This window comes from Lemur catta, chromosome 11 (genome assembly GCF_020740605.2).
Source record: "Lemur catta isolate mLemCat1 chromosome 11, mLemCat1.pri, whole genome shotgun sequence".
Classification (NCBI taxonomy): domain Eukaryota; kingdom Metazoa; phylum Chordata; class Mammalia; order Primates; family Lemuridae; genus Lemur; species Lemur catta.
In genome coordinates this window covers 52,966,048-52,987,398 of record NC_059138.1, presented here as the reverse complement: position 1 = coordinate 52,987,398, position 21,351 = coordinate 52,966,048, and the positions used below count along the sequence as shown (strand labels likewise).

Sequence of the window (21,351 nt, the reverse complement as noted above, 5' to 3'; positions counted from 1 at the left end):
TCATGTTCACACTGAATCAAAACAAATGAACCTAAATTACCATCCAGATATGACCACGCAGTTTGTTATTTCCCTTGTGTTAGCAAGAGATACCCCACGGCCTGGGCATTTCTAAGGCATTTCAACTTATGGTTTCACCTGGAGATTTCCTTTGCAGTGATACTGGTACAATGATTTGGACCAGAGCAGTTAGTCAGGTTATTTATTGATTAAACTCTTGCAAAAGAGGCTCCTTTCGGGCTGTTTGTTGCCACTCCCTGAATAGCCAGGGACTCTGTGGTTCAAGTAAAATGTTTTTCACATAAAAATGAACTCAGAACATTAGTCTGCAAAGTTCCCTAAATCTAACTAAACTAAGCACATGTTATGACTTTATGGAGGTAGTTACTACAATTTGACCAAATAAATAATTGAAGTGTTTTCCTGTTTTATAAAGTTGATTTTTCCTTTTTTCAATGAGCTGGTAGAGTTATCTTTTTTGGTATTTCAGGGCATATTTCATATTTCCTGATTTAATGTCTCTGGTTTTAAAAGTTTCTTCATATGAAATAGGAAGGATTGATGTGGATTATATATCACTGACTGAAGAAACCCCATAGAAAGCATGTGGGGCCTTGGTCACCTTCACACTTGTAACCTCAGCTCATGTAGTTACAGCTGAGATAGTAACTTAGGACTTTTGATTCCAAATCTAGGGCACTTTCTAATTTATCAAACTATACTTGGTTGAAATATTTTGTCAGCCATAACAGGTGGACAGTTCTCTGAAAATTGTTAGAAAAATTACACAAGTAAATGATACATGATGGCTGCATTGTATATATAAAATTTTAATAATATAGTTAATTTCAAGTATATTATATTGCCTCAGAAGTGACTCCAATGTCCTTTGAAATTTGTCCCATTTCAAGAAGCATAAGCTGTCTATACCTAGTTTTGAGCTAGTAAAATTTCATGTAAATGAATGAATTTGATATTTAATACTTTAAATTAATTTTGATAGTAATAAATGAATTTAATAATACTGAAGTTTCCTGATATAATAATTTTTGATGGCTATTAATCAGATATTTACTTTTAATTAAAAAATGATACATGTGTAAAATGCTCATGATGCAATATTGAGTAAGGAAAAAGGATATTAAATTGTTCCTATAATATACAAGTATGTAAAAAATTAACTTGCACATAGAAAAAAGGATTAGCAAGAAATAGACAAAATGGTTCACATGGTTATCTTTTTCCTAAGGGAATATCAGTAATTCCTTTTTTTCCTTCCAAGTTTATATATTTTCTAAGGTTTCTATAATGAGTTTGTAATTTTTTAATCATAGAAAACACTATTTTTAGTCCATGGCCACAAACTTACCTATTTTATATATTTGCTCTTTCAATCACAATAAATTTTATATTTTGCTTTTTTAACTTATAAATATATTTCCATAGTTCTATGAACCTTTAAAGTTATTATTTAAGAAGCTACATAATACAACATTTCCAGAAAGGTACACACATCTCCACATTTTATCCTTTTGTAATTTTTGTGCTTTTACCATGTACATTTATTATTCTTCTAATAAATAAGTAAATAAATATGGGATTGCATAATCCCTCTGGTTGGTGTTTCATAATTCCAAAGTTATGTTTTTATATATTGTTACGTTTTTAAAGATCTTGATATGTTTCTACTTCTGTACTTCTACATAGTTGTTATATATGGCTCAATGGCTGTGTAAGTTCAATGAGGATGTATTACCATTTTGAAGTCTGAAATGTTTGAATCAATTTATAATGCTGTCATAAGAACATAAGGGTATTGGTTTTATTCATTAGCATCACCAGCACTGAGTTTTGGAAATGATTATAGCTTTTGAAATGCTATGACAAATGTGAATAACAGAGAGCCATCAACTATCTATAGAACTCTTTTTATATGTGTGGATTGCAATAATAGTTTATTTTTCTGTGAATCTAGAAAAACATGTAAAAACTTTTAAAACTTTTCACCTTCCCATTTCTCATGTGAATAGAATCAAGCTGTAGAAGTAGCCTGGGGTCACCAGCCTGCATTTTTGAGCTGGGTGGAAGGCAGGCATTTTACTGATCAAGGTGAAAATGTGGCTGAAATTAACCGACAAGTTGGTCAGAAACTTGGACTCTCAAATGGGGGACAGGTAAGCACATAATAACTGTTTTCCAATGTCACATAATATAGCAATGGAAATAAAAGTTCAGATTTCTTTTTTAAAGGCAGTGAGATAACACCTAACTTGTATGCTGTTATAACTAGTCTAAGATATTCCAGTTGACTGTATTTGTTAAGTCATTATTTTGTAGCTTCCCATGTTCCCTACTTGATTTTTTATTTTACTATTCTACTTATTTTCCATATCTCTAATTTTGTTTTTGATGTTATTTTTCCTTTCTGGATTACTGGGTTTTACTTACTACTATTGAACTTTATTTCATTTATTTCTGACATATTTTCTAACCTTCAGTGGTCTTAACGTGATTTAAAAAAATCAATTCTATATAGGGTTATTATTTTTTTCACTTTTTTCTTCCCTTATGAATTTAATATGCTTAGATTGTAAACTCACAAACTTAAAGCCCTATATCTATTTTTTGTTTTATTATATTCATCAAATTATTCCTTTAAAATTTTTTAAACTATAGAAGGAATAGGTATTCATTATCAATATTTTACAATTGAAAGTGAAAAGTGAGTTTTTGCCTTTCCCCAAGCCCAGCTTCAAAATGAATTTTTACTGTTTTTTAGGATCTCACTAGATCTTTAGGATTTAAAGAATGAGATTATACATAGTTTCTGCCATTTTTACCTCACAAAATATATCAAGTACCTTTCCATGTATTATAAACACTATGCACTGAACCTCTCTCTGTAAATGATCCTGTATTGTAGCAATGCCACCAAGACATTATCTCCCAAAGAATCACTGGTAGGAACAGAAAGTGGACTGGCTAGCCCAGGAGTCCTTAGTTTCTTAGTGGGCAGTGTTAGGTTTGTTCCAGGTAGGAACCCGAAAAGTATGTGATCATAAAGCCTGTGAAACAAAAGCCACAGGAGTCTGGAGAGTCCGGGGGGTTGTAAATCTAACTTTGACCACAGATGGCTGCAGCAAAGCCTGGCATTCCTATGCCCTTGATAAGGATGAAGCTACTCCCTCCTGTATCTCTGCAGGTGTTGCACACCTTCCCCCCCACCCCGGGAAAAACCCTCTGTGAAACCCAAGGCTTTCCCCTCCCTCATGGTGGATGCTCTTTTGGCCTCCATCCATCTGCACCCAGATGCTCAAAATATACAGCATTTTGCTACACGTGAGGCTTTGTGTGCCTCCCTCTCGGCTCCGGACCTAACAGGCAGGAGTTTCCTTGTGCTTCCTCACAATCAGTCATCCTATTCAGTAAGGGAGATACTGCAGGGAAATTCACTGAAGAGTCTGGGGTGAGGCACTCTGCGAAATTCTGCTCCAATCCACAAAAGCAGAGAGGAAGGGCTGGTTACCTAGAGCATTTAACATACCACAGCTTTGGATGTTACTCCCTTAAACCATGGAAATGCCTGTAAAGGGGGAAAGGAAGTAAGGTGGTGGACTCTAGCTTATTGAAACACACTAGCATTTCTTGTATCTGTTAGAGTGAGAAGGTATTTGTTTTACTTTTAGCTGTGAAAAATTTTACTTCTACATAATTGTTTCTGATTTCTCTATTTCAGTATATTTTTCACTTTTCTAGAAGCAGCATGGCTTGAAGTTAATTAGAAAGTTAACAGTTGCAAAACATCTAGAAGTAATGAGAGTGTATGTTAGAGCAAATGATGACTTGATGATATTGCCATTTCCCCTTATATTTTTTACTTATATTTCTTTCTTTTAATGATTATCTGTATTTATTTTTGAAAAAAGTGTTGCACTAGGATGTATTTTCCTTTCTATAATTTCTATAATTAGCTGTGAAATAATTTTTCCTAAAATGCTGAGTATATCAAGGCCTAGCTAAGTACAATAAATATTTGTCATATGAAAGACTACGCATGCGCGTTACATGCACTAACACACACTCTGTCACTCTCACTCACCTAAAAAGATAAAAAGATAACTTCTTATATTCTAGGGATATAGACAAGTCTTTTAAAATTAGTTTAAAAAAAATTTTTTTTCTAGGTATTTCTCAAGCCGTGTTCCCATGTGGTATCTTGTGAACAAGTTGAGGTGGAACCACTCTCAGCAGATGATTGGGAGATACTGGTAAAAAAAAATAAGATAAAAATATCTCTTTTTAAAGTACTTCAAAATATCAGTCTCTTTAGATTTCTCAGAACTTTGTTGGTTTGAGTTAGAAGAGCGAATTGATAGAGATCTAATGTACAACATGAGGACTACAGGTAATAAAATTGTACTGTGGATCCCGGCATGCTGGCACACACCTACAGTCCTAGCTACTCGGGAGGCTGAGGTAGGAGGATCGCTTGAGCCCAGGAGTTGGAGGGTGCAGTGAGCTGTGATCATGCCATTGCACTCCATCCTAGGTGACAGAGTGAGACCCTGTTTGTAAAAAAAAAGAAAAAAAATGTACTTTATTTGTCATGTTAAATGAGTAGATTTTAGCTGTTCTTGCCACAAAACAACAAAAAAAATGGGTAGCTATGTGAGATGATAGATATGTTAATGTACTTCATTATAGCAACCTTTTTACTATCTATATGTATCCCATAACATCATGTTGTATACATTAAATATATACAATGAAATTTATTTTTTAAAAAAAGAATGAATTGATATTTTCTTTCTTTTTTTTTTTTTTTTTTTTGAGACAGAGTCTCACTCTGTTGCCCGGGCTAGAGTGCCGTGGCGTCAGCCTCACTCACAGCAACCTCCAACTCCTGGGCTCAAGCGATCCTCCTGCCTCAGCCTCCCGAGTAGCTGGGACTACAGGCATGCGCCACCATGCCCGGCTAATTTTTTCTATATATATTTTTTAGTTGGCCAGATCATTTCTTTCTATTTTTTTTAGTAGAGACGGGGTCTCGCTCTTGCTCAGGCTGGTCTCTAACTCCTGAGCTCAAGCGATCCTCCCGCCTCGGCCTCCCAGAGTGCTGGGATTACAGGCGTGAGCCACCGCACCTGGCCTGAATTGATATTTTCTTACTAGACATGGAATGGAAAAATGTAAAGTGAATTGATCTTTTTGTCTGTTGGTTCTAGGAGCTGCATGCTGCTTCTCTCGAAGAGCATCTTCTAGACCAAATTCGAATAGTTTTTCCAAAAGCCATTTTTCCTGTTTGGGTTGATCAACAAACTTACATATTTATCCAAATTGGTAGGTACAATTGCAATACTTGCTGTCATACTCTACACTGTAGCACTGAGTCCCAAGTAGAGATGAACATGCACTCATGAGCTTTGTTTCCTACACAGTTGCACTAATGCCAGCTGCCACTTATGGAAGGCTGGAAACTGACACCAAACTCCTCATTCAGCCAAAGATACGCCAAGCTGATGAGAATACATTTTCAAACACAGATGATGCATTTGGAAAATTTCATAGTTTTGGAAGATACCAAAAAGGAATGACAAAAGAACTTCAAACCAAGCAACTTCAGTCAAATACTGTGGGAGTCACTGGATCTAATGAAACAGAGTCAGAGGTTCCAGGCTTATGGACTATGATAGGAAACATTTTTTCTTTCAGATCTAAGAAGAACCAAGAGACATCTTGGGGTTTTACTGAAATCAGTGCATTTAAAAATACACAGTCAGAGGTTGTTCCTCTAGACAATATTTTCAGAGTATGCAAATCTCATCCTCCCAGTATACGTAATGCATCAGCAACTTCTATGTTTCACAAACACTGTGCCATTCATGTATTTCCATGGGACCAGGAATATTTTGATGTGGAGCCCAGCTTTACTGTGACCTATGGAAAGCTAGTTAAGCTACTTTCTCCAAAGCAACAGCAAAGTAAAACAAAGCAAAATGTCTTGTCACCTGAAAAAGAGAAGCAGATGTCACAGCCACTAGATCAAAAAGATAGTAGCTCAGGTCATAGTCAAGAAGCCGGTAAGGCCTGTGTGCTACAGGTAGTCTGGAATGGACTTGAAGAATTGAAGAATGCCATAAAATATACCAAAAACATAGAGGTTCTCCATCTCGGAAAAGTGTGGGTGGGTATAAATTTTATAATTTTGGGAAAAACTTATGTTGCTTAAACTTCCTCAAATTATGAGTTAGAATATTTTATATATAAATCGAAAACCAATAGAAAAGAAACGCTCTCTAAAGGCACTGGTAGGGGGGGACACATTTCTGCTTATAAGGTAAAGTCCTAGGTTGGGTAAAGATTATATATTTTCTGGCCAAATAAGCTTGGACAGGAACAGGCCCAGAGAGGTCAAAATTACTCGCCCGAGGTTGCATAGCTAGTAAGTGATAGAACTAGGATTCAAGCTCAGACACATTTGCTCTAGGGTTCATGCTCAGCATGGAGTGCCCTACAAAGCCTCACATCTTTAATGCTTGCAGATTTGTTCCCAAGTTCTTGAAAGCAAAGAAAGGACTTGATACATAGTGGGGGAAATGCCCAGTGTAGGGAGAGAAACATGGCATGAGATAACCTTCCTGTTGCCTGTGATGGCACCTGGATTGGAAGGCACCCAGGAGCTGCTCACCCTGCTGGTAAATGCTCTTTTAACTTGTGCATAACTGGGAGAGGAAGTGTAGAGAAGTAACTAGTGTTCTACTCCCTCATCCTGACCTCAAATATTAATGCTGTGAGTTATCAGCCCCATTTATTTGAACCTAATTTTGAACCACTATGAAGTAAAACTTCATAGTAATACTGGGAGGAAACTGTTAGGAAAGGGAAGAAAAATAAGAAGGTAAGGTTGTCTCCCTTGTAGATATCTTTTACTCCCAGAGTTTTACTTATGACTTTATGCAAGTAACTTACAAAGCTTTAATCTCTTTGGCCTACATCATTTACTAAAGCTCCAAACCATTATTTTCTGTTAGCTTTAAACTGTTAGTTTAGGAGATACTACTGCAACCTCAAATTAAAAATGTAGAACTTATTATGATTTACTTGGTTCTGCCATTAGATGGAAATATCCTTTTATTTCCTGGAGATTGTATGGTGAAGATATGATGAAAAAGTGCTGATGGTTAAAGTCCTGGGAACCATAGAGAGATAGCAGTAAGAAGTCTCCACTTCCCATTCTACTTTAAAGGTTGAAGAACCATAGACAATGAGAAGTGACAGTAGTTGAAATCAAACAGGCTTGACTTGAGACATCAGAGTCGATCACTTGGAGATACGACTAACAAGTTAACATTGACTTAAACCTTTATTACCCTGTGAAGTGTGGTGATTTTTTTTTTAAACAGGCAATTTAATTGTTAAATGTATTAGTTTTTAAGTCAGGGTGTGTACCTTAGAGTTTTTATTTTATACTTTTTTCCACCAAGAAATAGTAGTCTTCATGTCTTTGAGTGCATACATTTAAGATGAGAAATTTTTTAAACATCTTTATTGACATAAAACTTAAAGTATATAATTTAGTCATTTTTAGTATATTTAAATAATTGTACAACCATCACCCCAATCTAGATTTAGAACATTTTCATTAGTGGGTGTGAGAAATTTTACCCTTTGCCTTTTAGATGAAGTTTTTGTCTGGACTTAGTTTTGCCTGTTGCAGATTACCTGTGATTGTCTTTGGCCATTCCAGCTTTTTCATTGGTTCTTAACTTTCATAGATGAAGACTGCTTAAAGATTGCAAATAAAATTTAATTTGAATGTAATTGTATCATAGTTTAAAAGATGAGTTTTGTGGATAGAGTTATATACATCCATTTAAAGCTCTAATTCTGAGGAATATGGAAACAGATGGAAAGAAATGTAGAAGGAAAATTAAAATATTTGTGAAATAGTAATATCTATTGCTATAGTCTGAATGTTTGTGTCTTGCCTCAAATTCATGTGCTGAAATCCTAATCCCCAAGGTTATGGTGTTAGGAAGTGAGGCCTGTGAGAGGTGATTAGGTCATGAGGGTGAAGCCTTCACGAAGGGGATTAGTGCCTGTACGAAAGAGACCCAAGGGAGCTCATTTACCCTTTCTGTAATGTGAGGATACAGCAAGATTGCACTGTCTGTGAAGAGGACCTTCACCAGACACCGGATTTGCTGGCACCTAGATCTTGGACGTCCCAGCCTCTAAAACTGTGAGAAATAAATTTCTGTTGTTTATAAGCCACCCAGTTTATGATATTTTGATATAGCAGCCTGAACAGACTATGACAACTATGAGTTATTGGGATAGCTTCTATAATTTCACCTGAATTCATAGAAGCTTGTATCAGTGTTTATGCTATGAAATATTTCTTAATCAAGCTTTGAATATATTTATATTTTTGTCAATTTATTTTTAAATTTCAGATGCCAGATGACCTGATGAAGAGACTAAATATAGAAATGCATGCAGTAGTCAGAATAACTCCAGTGGAAATCACCCCTAAAATTCCAAGATCTCTGAAGTTACAACCTAGAGAGAATTTAGTGAGTTCAAATACACATGTTATATCAAAATTCTTTTACAAGTGTTTTAAAATTTGTAGTTGCTTTAGCTAAGTAATAAGGATGCTGTAGTCCTTTTTGCTAGAAGGACAAAGAAGTCTTTTTTTTATTGTGTTAAGGTATATATAACATAAAATATGCTATTTTAACCATTTTCAGGTATATAATTCCATGGCATTAATTACATTCATGATGTTGTGCAACCATTACCACTACCTATTTCCAAAATTTTTCCATCACCCCAAACAGAAACTTTGCACCCATTCAGCAATAACTCCCCATCTTCTCCTTTCCCCAGTCCCTGGTAACCTCTAATCTATATTGTATCTCTATGAATTTGCTTATTCTAGATATTTCAAGTAAGTGAAAGCATGTAGTATTTGTCCTATGTATCTGACTTAACATAGTGGTTTTGAAGATTCATCTCCGTTGTAGCATGTGTTAGAACTTCATGCTTTTTTATGGCTGAATAATATCCCATTTTGTGTGTATGTATATGTGTGTATATGTATATACACACAAAATGTGTATATATATACACACACACACCACATTTGTTTATCCATTTGTCTGTTGACGGACACTTGGATTGTTTCCACCTTTTTGGCTATTGTGAATAATACTGCAGTGAACATTGGCATACAAGTATCTGTTTGAGTTCCTCTTTTTTTTTTTTTTTTTTTTTTGAGACAGAGTCTCGCTTTTGTTGCCCGGTCTAGAGTGAGTGCCGTGGCGTCAGCCTAGCTCACAGCAACCTCAGACTCCTGGGCTTAAGCGATCCTATTGCCTCAGCCTCCCGAGTAGCTGGGACTACAGGCATGTGCCACCATGCCCGGCTAATTTTTTTCTATATATATTTTTTAGTTGGCCAGATAATTTCTTTCTATTTTTAGTAGAGACGGGGTCTCACTCTTGCTGAGGCTGGTCTCGAACTCCTGAGCTCAAGCAATCCACCTGCCTCGGCCTCCCAGAGTGCTAGGATTACAGACGTGAGCCACCGCGCGCCGGCCTGAGTTCCTCTTTTCAATTCTTCTGGGTATATACCTAGGAGTAGAATTGCTGAATCATATGGCAGTTCTATGTTTAACTTTTTCAAAAGCCAAGAAGTCTTTAATAAGTGATAAGCATATTATATAGTACCACTGCAAATATGGATAATTTTGGCTTTTAAGAAATTGATATTTTTGCCATATCCATGTAATTTTTAAAAATTTCTGCCTTATTTCAGTATGAATATTGCAGCTTAAAAGAGTGCTAGACTGTTTTACTTTTCAACTCAGTTAATTCTTTGGAAACTAGCATGGTCAGGAAATGAGATATTGAACTTATTTAAAAATATTTTTAGGCCAGGCATGGTGGCTCATGCCTGTACTATCAGCACTTTGAGATGCTGAGCTGGGAGGATCACTGGAGCCCAGGAGTTCAAGAACAGCCTGAGCAACATAGTGAGACCCTGTCTTTACAAAAAATAGAAAAATTAGCCAGCGTGGTAGCGCATGCCTGTAGTCCCAGCTACTCAGGAGGCTGAGGCAGGAGGACGGCTTGAGCCACAGCATTTAAGATTGCAATGAGCTATGATAACCCCACTGCACTCTACCTTGGCCAGCAGAGCCAGACCCTGTCTCAAAAAAACCCCAGAACAAAATCTTTTTAATAGAGTATTATCATATATACCAGTTTGAGTTAGCAGTTCTCAAATAATTATAATATAGGAAAGTTACTATTATATGTTCAAGAAAGGCAACACAATTTGATCTTTCTCTGATAATTCAGATGATACTTTTGGATCATTGAGCTCATGATGGTCATTATGCCATGGAAGAAGCAATTTAACAGAACTTTCTAGTAGATGAAACAGCAAATAAGATAGTTTATATTATCTGGAGAAGAGGAAAACAAATAGAATAAGTGCTCCATTCTATAACACATTGGCTATATAGTACACAGTGATTTATAAAATGTTTTATTTTAACCTTTTGGTTATTGGTCATGGTGTTTTTCAAATATTAGGCTCCTTGTGTAAGAAAATAATAAGCCATTGGTCAACAGATGTGAGGTTTTTTGGTCTCAGTAATGGGTTATACTACAAAATTTCTTTTTTTTTTTTTTTTGAGACAGATTCTCACTCTGTTGCTCTGGCTAGAGTGCTGTGGCATCAGCCTAGGTCACAGCAACCTCAATCTCCTGGGCTCAAGTAATCCTACTGCCTCACCCTCCCGAGTAGCTGGGACTACAGGCATGCACCACCATGCCCGGCTAATTTTTTCCATATATTTTTTAGTTGTCCAGCTAATTTCTTTCTATTTTTAGTAGAGACGAGGTCTCGCTCTTGCTCAGGCTGGTCTTGAACTCCTGAGTTCAAACAATCCTCCTGCCTCAGCCTCCCAGAGTACTAGGATTACAGGCATGAGCCACCACACCCAGCAAAATTTCTTTTCTATCCTGAGTTGCATATTTGGGTGGAAGCCATATGACATTTGGCAGGCCTCTCTGGGCACTTGGGACATGAAAATGTTTGATTCTAGAACTGGGAGATGCTTTCTGATGCCAAAATTTTTTATTTAAATAGTTCTCATTTGTATTTTATGACTTCACTTAGGTGTTTAATCCCATTGCTCAATAATATCCGAAGAAGTAACTATTTCTGTGATTTCTAAGAATGGGAAAATGAGGCCTTTTCTTAGCTAGCCTACTTTAGATAGTGGTCAAAACTGACAGCAGATCCTAGGCTTGACTCTGGATGAAGACAGAGAACAGAAATGGACCAGTCTGAGAAATGGGAGAGTAGAGGTTTATTTTCCTAGGCAGGTATTAATCATCTTTTCTATGTGAATTTTTGTTATTTTAATTTATATTGATGATTTTTAAAAGGTTTAAAAACCTAATTTTACTTTAAAAGGTTTAAAAACCAGGAATGTTTTTCGTAAAATTTGTATAGAACTTTGAATTATTTATTACTATTCTACTTATTGAGTATTTCAGGACTGTGGACAGTTTAACAGAAAAAAAGACAAGAAACAGTGGCATAAACATATAAAAGATTAATTTTTCTCATGTACAAGGACATTTGAAGGAACTCATAGGTGATTAAACCAAGTCTTCACGGATCTGTTCTCCTTTGGTCTTTCTCTTCCGCCATGCTTAGCCTGTAACTTTCCTCCTCTTAGATGCAAGATGCTTGCTATACTAATGGGAATCATATTTGTATTAAGGAAACAGAAGGAAAGGCACAAGGCAGAGAAGACTTCTCCTGGCAAGGTTTCACTGCCCTTAATTAGGAAAGGAAGCCCTTCCCAGGGATTGCTGACTCCCGCCATTGGCCAGAGTAATGTCACATGGATACACACACACACACACACACACACACACACACACACACACACACACACACACACACACACACACACACAGCTCACACACACACACACACACACACACACACACACACACACAGCTCCAAGCTGGGAATCGAGGATTTTGCTTTCCTTCCTCTGTAGTAGAGAGAGATGAGGGAGAATGGGGTTGGAATGGTTATTGAGTAAGCCACATTATGGTATGTATATCACTGAGCATAGGGAAAAGGAGCATTTAAAACTTTTGACACTTAACATATACATTTCTTCAGGCTACACTGTACTCATTGTATTAACTGTAATGTCAAATCCCAAATCTGTGTCTATAGAATATGAAAATCATTCACTGGTTTTGTTTGTTAATATTTTATTAAAAAGATAAGATGTTAAAATAAGAGTGTTAAAGTTAAGTTCAGATATCAGGATAATTCATTATTATTCCTTTCTTTCCTCTGGCAGCCTAAGGACATAAGTGAAGAAGATGTAAAAACTGCATTCTACTCATGGCTACAGCTGTCTACTACCACCATGCTCCCTTTGATAATATCAGAGGAAGAATTTATTAAGCTGGGAATTAAAGATGGTGGGTAAATTTGTTATTTTGACATTGTTTCTATTTAAATAATCATTTTTTTTTTTTTAAAAGATGGTCTCGCTTGGTCAGCTAAGCTAGAGAGCAGTGGCATGATCATAGCTCACTGTAGCCTCAAATTCCTGGGCTCAACTGATCCTTCCACGTCAACCTCCTAAATAGCTGGGACTACAAGTGTGTGCCACCATGCCTGGTTAGATTTTTTTGTTGTTGTTGAGAGGGCATCTCCCAGGCTGGTCTTGAACTCCTGGCCTCAAGTGATCGTCCTACCTCAGCCTCCCAAAGTTCTGGGATTATAGGCCTGAGCCACTGTGCCCAGCCAGTTATACATTTTTAATTGTTTTTCCAACTTGTGACACATGTGAACAGTGAAATATAATAATGATAATTAATCAGTAGATTTTCCATATTGCAGAATGCCTTTCATTTAAATATATTCGACATTTGAAATCTTAAATGATTTCATCTCAGTTTCAGTACTGACTCTCCATTTATTACTTTCTTTTTAACAGGGCTGAAGGAGTTTTCTCTGAGTGTAGTTCATTCTTGGGAAAAAGAAAAAGAAAAAAATATTTTTCTGTTGAGTACCAATCTGCTGCAGAAGACCACAATACAAGTAATTACATACTACTGAATATTTTATAAAATAATATATGTTAAATGTGATTAATAATACAGTATGAATTTCCTTTCGACACCTTGCATCCTGAAGTGTATTAGAAACCCAAATGATAAGAGTAAGGAATAACTTGATTTAAAATATTTTATTCTATAATCTCTTTAAATTCTCTATATAAATTATTTATCCTGAATTTTTACAAATGAATGTCTTAGCACAATTAAGTTTCAAGAATAGAGCTGATTGTGTTAACTGGCAAATGGATCATGATTTTAAAATTCTTCTACTATTGAAACAAAAGAAAACTTAGTTTAAGGGGTTTGATTTTAAAAATTCATATTTTTACATGCAATTTTACAACACTTTTTTTTTGACAATTCTTAAATTTTCCACTCTACGTGAATATTATCAGATCACTTTTCTTCCAGAAGTATCTTAAGAGTGGTCTTTTTAGAATATTATTTTTTAGTTAGGCTATACATTCTTGTCATTATAGAATTGATAATGCTCTAGTCTAGTTGTTTAGAATTTTGGTGGTTTGGAACTAGACATTATTTCTTTATTTTTGAAATATAATTGAAACAATACAATTCAGAGAAGATACGAATGTAAGAATTGTGAAAAGAATAATTGTGACACAAATCAAAATTGCAAATAAAGATATATCTGTTAAATGTATTAAGAAGATAACATTCTTTCTGCTTATTGACCATAAATATTTATGTTCCCTGGATGAGTAAATTGTTATTGTCAAGGATGTTTAAAGTAATGATCTTGCATGCATAATTTATCTATTCTCTCCGGTATAACAGAAGCAGCATTCAGTTTTCTGGGACCCTAGAAAAACAGGCAAAAGACATACTTTGAAATGTAAAACTGATTTTTCCTTGCTACTATAGGTCCTTCTAGATCCTATGGTAAAAGAAGAAAACAGTGAGGAAATTGACTTTATTCTTCCTTTTTTAAAGCTGAACTCTTTGGGGTAAGAAGTTATGGCCAAACTAGTATGTTTAAAACAGAGACATGTTTTGACAGTATCTCTGGCAGGGTTTTTATGTGTAAATATTACAGTAGATGTTAATGTCAATGAATGATCTTACTAATGCATTAGTAGATATTTTTTCAAGGATTGTCTCTATTTTCACATGTAGCTTAGCAATTTGCCTTATCTTCTTAGATAAGTGAAAGTCTGAAGCTTATTAGAAATTTTACTTTGAAAATTGATTTGTGAGAAGAAAGCAACTAAGTACCAGCTAGATCATATGTGCTTGATTAAAACAATAATTCTTGGAACAAATAAGTATATTTTAAAGGTTAAATGTAAAAATATTAATTGAGTGTTCAAAAATATTTCAAATTAAGTTATTCCTTCACTATTTTATATTACTGCATAATTGGGATTATTTATATTTTTATCAGCATTTAGGAGAAATCTGAAAAGCTCCTCTTAGTTTATTTCTCATACAATATGAGAATCTCATATAAACATTACCTCTTAGAATTCTTCACAGAGGCTTTTGGTAGATGTAGTAGTTGTGATTTGATTTCCTATAATAGTATTACCTGTTTTAGTAAAAGGATTAAGCCATAAACTAAAAATGTTTAAATATAGCACAATATTCATTAATATGAAGTAAAATCTCTTCAGTTCAGACTCTAATTTTAGGAACTTATTATTTCTATTATAAATAAAGTAGTAGTCAGAGTCAATAAGTAGGTTAAAGTTTATGTTTATATTATCTACAGGTTGAAACTCGATTTCAAGGTGATGTTTAAGCAGAAATACGTTTTCAGTTAGTTACCCCAAACACTTCAAAAGCACCCATTTGTGATTATGTTGATTACCTAACCAAAAGTCTTTGGGTGTTTATGTGTGTTAAGACAGATTCCTTAAGGAGTTCTATTAGGGCAAAACTTTTAGTTACTGCACATGTTTGAAAGTAATAAAATTAATTTTAAAAGCTGTGAGTCAGATTTGACATTAATATCTCTCAAGTATAGGAGAATTTCTAAGATTTTACTCTTTTAAAATTAACTAGACTGAGAAGGAAAGTTTCAGCATTTTTTTATAGCTAGGTTTTAAACTGCTTCAGTCTTTTATTGTGTAACAATTTATGTGTTTTGCAGAGGAGTGAATTCCTTAGGTATATCCTCCATGGAGCACATCACTCATAGCCTCCTGGGACGCCCTTTGTCTCGGCAGCTGATGTCCCTTGTGGCAGGACTTAGGAATGGAGCCCTTTTACTTACAGGAGGAAAGGTGTGTGCTTAAAATGTGCTCATTTTCACTAATAACTTTTCATTTCTCTTTCTTTGGGTTCTGGTCAACTAATATAGGGTTATTAATATGAGACATGGAAAGCATTCTTTTATTCATTTATATTTCTGTGTGCCTGCTATTAGGTATTAGGGGAGTGAAAATGAATAAGACTGATGCTTTTCCTGCCCTTTTTCTGTGTCAATTGATACAATTATATGATTTTTCTTTTTTAGGCTATTGAGAGGGTGCTGCTAGGATTGATTGACTTTCAAATGTCGAACCAGCCTTGCATACCTGTAATAAATCCCATTTGGCCATGGCATATTATTCCTTATACATTGCTGAGTTCCATTAATATTTGCTAATGTTCTGTTGAAATTTTTTGCATCTCAGTTTATGAGAGATAATAGTTTGTAGTTTTCATGTTCTGTACTGTCTTTGTCTGATTTTGCTATCATGGTAATACTGGCCTCTTAAAATGAGTTGGGAAGTATTCCCTCCTCTTTTGTGAGGGGAAGAGATTGTATAAAATTGGTGTTCATTCCTCTTTAAATGTTTGGTAAAATCTCCAGTGAAACCATCTGGGCCTGGTCATTTCTTTATTAGTTTTTCAATTACAAATTCAGTTTCCTTAATGGTCATAATACCATTCAGGTAATCTCTTTCATCCTAGCTGACGTGTAGTTCGGTGGTTTTCAAGGAATTGGTCCATTTCTTCTAAGTTGTAGAATTTATGAGCATACAGCTATTTGTGGTATTCTCTTATTATCCTTTTAATGCCCAAAAGATCTGTTGTGATAGATACCTGTTACCTGATACTGGTGATTTGTGTCTTCTTTCTCTCTCTCTCTCTTTTTTTTTTTTTTTTTTAGGAGACAGGTTCTTGCTGTGTTGCCTGGGGATAGAGTGCAGTGGCATCATGATAGCTCACTGCAACCTCAAACTCCTGAGCTCAAGTAATCTTCCTACCTCAGCCTCCCAAGTAGTTGGGACTACAGGCACACACCATTGTACCCAGCTAGTTTTTCTTTTTTTTGTAGAGATGGAGTCTGGCTCTTGCTCAGGCTGGTCTCGAACTCCTGGTCTCAAGCAATCCTCCAGCCTTGGCCTCCCAAAGTGCTAGGATTACAGGCATGAGCCACCGCACCTGGCCGTCTTCTCTTTTTAACCTTTGCCAGTCTTAATATAGGTTCCCTGTCTTTTTTAAGAGCTTACAGTCTTATTTTCTACCAATGCAGTATTGTTTCCAAGGGTACAGTGTGGTCTCTGTGAGTTGCTTTTTTAATTCAAAAATTACACACCTATAGTCCCAGCTACTCAGGAGCTTAAGCGGGGAGGATTGCTTGAGCCCAAGAGTTCAAATCCAGCCTGGGCCAACGTGGTGAAATCTAAAAAATAAATTAATTAAGTAAACAGAATAAATAAAATATAGCAGCTACTCTGTGTGTATCTGAATTATCCATGTCAAGTTTCAAAAATGCATCATTGTGGTGGAATATTTATTTTGGAAACACAATATCCCACTGCCTCAGAAACCAGACTTTCACAGTCTCACCTAGGGATAGCATAGTTAATGGGAAGAACAAGCAGAAGACCTGTATTTGACTCCCTCCTCTGCTATGTTACTTACTGGCTATAACTTCGGGCAGTTTAAGTTTTAGTGTCTCATCTGTGCTCTTTAGGATTAACTTCACTTAAGGGAGATAATATATATGAAACAGCTTTGTAAACTAAGAAGTACTGTACTTAGTGAATTACTTTGAGTCAGGAGAAAAGCCTCCTGACTAGGCAAGTGATGATGACAGGTGGGGCCTATACGCAGCACCCATCATTTCTTTACTCTTTGGAGCCATTGACTTTAAATATATGTGCAATGCTGTAAACTATAATTATGGTAGTATTTGTTGAGTGCGTCCTAAATGTCAGACTTTACATATCAAGCTTGGTTGTTTTCCAGTCTGCAGTAATGAAAACAAAATATTAGAACTACACTAGCAGGGCTGTTAGAGCTAGACAAATGACAGTAGTAAGGAATAATAGTAGATTGAGAGAAGTCGCCGATAGTAAAAGAACCATAAAAACCTACCAATGTTCAGCCTTTCTAGGAGGCACTATGGCAATGTTAGTTAATATGTATACTTTTTGATGTAATAATTCCACTTCTAAGAGTATAATCTGACAAGTAAGCTTGTATGTATATTGATGTTTATTTTAGCTTTATAATAGTTAAAAATTGGAAACAACATAAATATATACTAGAAGGGACTTGTTAAAGACACTATGGTTCAATGCATCCCCACAGTGGTCATGTACTAGGGAGCCAGTGCAGCTGTGTATTTGTTGACATGGAAGAAGGACAATGATTTATTGTTAAGTTAAAAATAAGATTCTGAAGCTTCATGAGTACTATAATCCCGTGTTTATAATGTACATAAAATGTGTGTGGAACATTTGGAAAGATGGTAAACAATTGATGATGGTTACCTCTGTGAGGTGGGATAATTACAGAAGTTTTTTTTTTTACCTTTCTTTACTATTTACAATTTTGTATTTTTACATTTTTTTATAATGAAGAAAAAAAGCTTGGAAAAAAGTGTACATTTGGCCGGGCGCGGTGGCTCACGCCTGTAATCCTAGCACTCTGGGAGACCGAGGCGAGAGGATCACTTGAGGTCAGGAGTTCAAGACCAGCCTGAGCAAGAGTGAGACCCCATCTTGACTAAAAATAGAAAAAATTAGCCGGACATGGTGGCGTGCGCCTGTAGTCCCAGCTACTCTGGAAGCTGAGGCAGGAGAATCACTTAAACCCAGGAGTTGGAAGTTGCTATGAGCCAGGCTGATGCCATGGTACTCTAGTCTAGCCTGGGCTACAGAGCAAGACTCTGTCTCAAAAAAAAAGTGTATGTTGGATTAAAACCAGTCTAGAGCCATTTAATATAAAAGTAAACAGTTCTATCTACCTTAATAGTCACTGCAGTTTGCAGTGTACACTAATTGGTGATCACAGTAATGACTGTGAATCACTAAGAAACTGTTAATTAAAATTAATTAAAGATAATAGGAAAATGAGTTACAAATTTTTCCATTAAAAATAGTTGAAATTAGATAAGAATAAGTTTCATTTATCTAGAAAATTTATTTAATGTTCATATTATTTTCTGCTGGTAATAATTAGTAAAACATTACCTGTTTTTAAAGGTAAAAAGTTTAAGTATTAGTGATTGTTTTAACTAAGAAATTATAAAAAACAAATTATATGTCTATTTTCTATCTATGCACTAAAACATAGGATGTAGCCAGCTCCTAGCACATTAGCAACTTAAAGGAAGAGCGCTATATTTCTGTAACACCTGCATACTCCACACAGCAGCTAAACTGAGGTATAGTTATTAATCGAGGAGTCTGAATCTTTGTGGTTGCCACAATGACAGAAGCTATTTCTGTGGTTGAATATATTGGGAACTCTCATGAAACAATTATTTTCTAGGGAAGTGGAAAATCAACGTTAGCCAAAGCAGTCTGTAAAGAAGCATTTGACGTGTTGGATGCCCACGTGGAGACAGTTGACTGTAAAGCTTTACGAGGTATGAGTACGGTAACACTCTACATAAATCCCTTCTTTGGTACAAAGACAGAAATGTTACTATTAATGTTATTAATCTGATAAACACAAATATCATCTAATCTTTAATTTTTCTGTTCATCATTTAGTCATTGAAATCTCTTAGAAATTTTAAGCCTTTGGCTTTCTAATGTTTTGATAAAATTTCTAAAACTCTCCATATTTGATGGAGGCCTATTTTTTTTCCTAGCCAAAATTCACTGTAGACTGTATTCCTGGAAATACCAAGTCACACCACTCTGAGAAAGTTAGTGTTTAGAATATACTCTAATGGTATAAATGATCTCTGAATTTATACCATTCAGAAACTGGTAGGGTGGTTGCCCTCAGGGGAGGGAAAGTAGGTGGCTGTGAACAGTGAGGAGAATTAGAATTTACAGTTTTCAAAGTCCTTAGCGTTTACATGATTATCTATTCAGTTAAATTAACTTGAAACAGCTAATATTTCCCCCTTGGCTGCCACTACCATATAGTCCCAACTAGTCATTATACTTTCAGTCTTTTACCTAGTACATGATAAGAAATGAAATAGTCTTTGAACAGGCATCACTTCATTTGCTATAAAGGTGGTTTTTGAGACACTGTCCATCTCTGAGTCCTGCTTGAAGCCTCTTGTGAAAATTTAGGCCTAAGTAATAGGAGGTCTTTACATAGGCTTATGAATTTGTATGTTTTCTGTTCTTTGAAAATTAACTTTGAACTCACCAGAAAGTTTGAAGCCAAATTTGTGATTCAAATATAGCAACTTTAGGATCTCTAGGCAACTACGTTTGTGTTTGATTTTATCCAAATCTTGACCCTTTACTCTCATTTATGTTTTCCCACATCCAGTTTTTATTTCACTATTTTGTTATAAGCCATCTGAAATTCTCTATGGAGTGAGACTGTGTATAAGTAAATGCATACATACATACAGAAACTATAATAGCAAATTCCATTTCTTAGTTTTATAAAATTTGGCCCTTTACTGAGTCTTTTGAGATTTTATGTATTGAACAACGTTAATGATTAATAAGTTTTTGTGATTGGTATATTAACAAAATATAGATTGAATTTTCATTGTTAAATCAACATTAAGCTTTTCTAATGCTTTCAAAAGGGCAGCCTGAACTTCCCAGCACTGAAATAACATTGAGACCATTTCATATCTTCTATACCAAGGAAGAAGGCTTGAAAACATACAAAAAACCCTGGAGGCAGCTTTCTCAGAGGCAGCGTGGAGGCAGCCGTCTGTTGTTCTGCTGGATGACCTTGATCTCGTGGTTGGACAGCCCGCCGTCCTGGAACATGAGCACAGCCCTGACACTGTGCGGAGCCAGCGGCTTGCACATGGTAATGCATGCACTACTGGCTTAAGGCCTTTTTCTTTTGTCAGTCAGCATTTTTGGTCTTCGTGGTAAATCTCCTCTCTTCAGAGAATAGTGTGTTTATGTTAAGTGTTGTTTTTGAGGCCTCTGGTAGCATTCCACAATTGTTTTTTATTAGCAAAATTGATAGAGTAAGAAAAGTATGAAAATTCTGCAAGTTCAGGTTTAGTCTTTTGGGGTCTTTTCATTCTACTTTACTTATTAGAAATTGTCTAATTTACAGATTTACTCTTGCTTTTGTTCATTTGACAAATATTTGTGTTCTCAAAGACTAGCAGAAGGAAGAAAAGTAAACAATTTGAGGACAGAGTGATAGTGATAATGATGGGTACCATGTATCAAATGCCCTTTCTAGGTTAGGGATTGCTTTGTACTCTACATGCATTTATTTTCCTGGTTTTACAGGTCAGTAAGTGGAAATTCAGAGAAATTCAATAATTTGACCAGGGTGACCAACTAGGAAGTGGTAGGATATACTATGCTCGAAGTATATACAGGGTACTGTAGGAGCATACAACCTAAATTGAGGGTGAAGTGGGGTGAGGGGTTATCAGGGAAAGCTTTTTTTTTTTTTTGAGACACACTCTGTTGCCCGGGCTAGAGTGCTGTGGCGTCAGACTAGCTCACAGCAACCTTAAACTCCTGGGCTCAAGTGATCCTCCTGCCTCAGCTTCTCAAGTAGCTGGGACTACAGGCATGTGCCACCATGCCTGGCTAATTTTTTCTATATATTTTTAGTTGTCCAGATAATTGCTTTCTATTTTTTTAGTAGAGATGGGGTCTCCCTCTTGCTCAGGCTGATCTCGAACTCCTGAGCTCAAACGATCCGCCAGCCTTGGCCTTCCCAGAGTGCTAGGATTACATGTGTGAGCCACCACGCCTGGCCAGGGAAGGCTTTTTGGAGGAGTTTATTACTGAGCTGAGTTTTAATGGAGGAATAGAAA

At 35.8% G+C, this 21,351-nt stretch overlaps 1 protein-coding gene across 2 annotated transcripts in view; it reads left to right on the top strand.

The window, feature by feature from the left end:
- PEX1 (peroxisomal biogenesis factor 1) overlaps positions 1–21,351 on the top strand; it is a 39,368-nt gene that overhangs the window by 3,082 nt on the left and 14,935 nt on the right. Inside the window, exons 2-12 of one of the 2 annotated variants that reach the window (XM_045564440.1) lie at positions 2,031–2,174; positions 4,185–4,268; positions 5,226–5,340; positions 5,439–6,184; positions 8,457–8,576; positions 12,407–12,530; positions 13,052–13,155; positions 14,058–14,140; positions 15,286–15,418; positions 18,906–19,002; positions 20,202–20,372. In XM_045564440.1, the coding sequence (XP_045420396.1) occupies positions 2,031–2,174; positions 4,185–4,268; positions 5,226–5,340; positions 5,439–6,184; positions 8,457–8,576; positions 12,407–12,530; positions 13,052–13,155; positions 14,058–14,140; positions 15,286–15,418; positions 18,906–19,002; positions 20,202–20,372 (1,921 nt within the window). The remainder of the gene's footprint in view (positions 1–2,030; positions 2,175–4,184; positions 4,269–5,225; positions 5,341–5,438; positions 6,185–8,456; positions 8,577–12,406; positions 12,531–13,051; positions 13,156–14,057; positions 14,141–15,285; positions 15,419–18,905; positions 19,003–20,201; positions 20,373–21,351) is intronic. The other variant, XM_045564441.1, reaches the window with a different exon arrangement.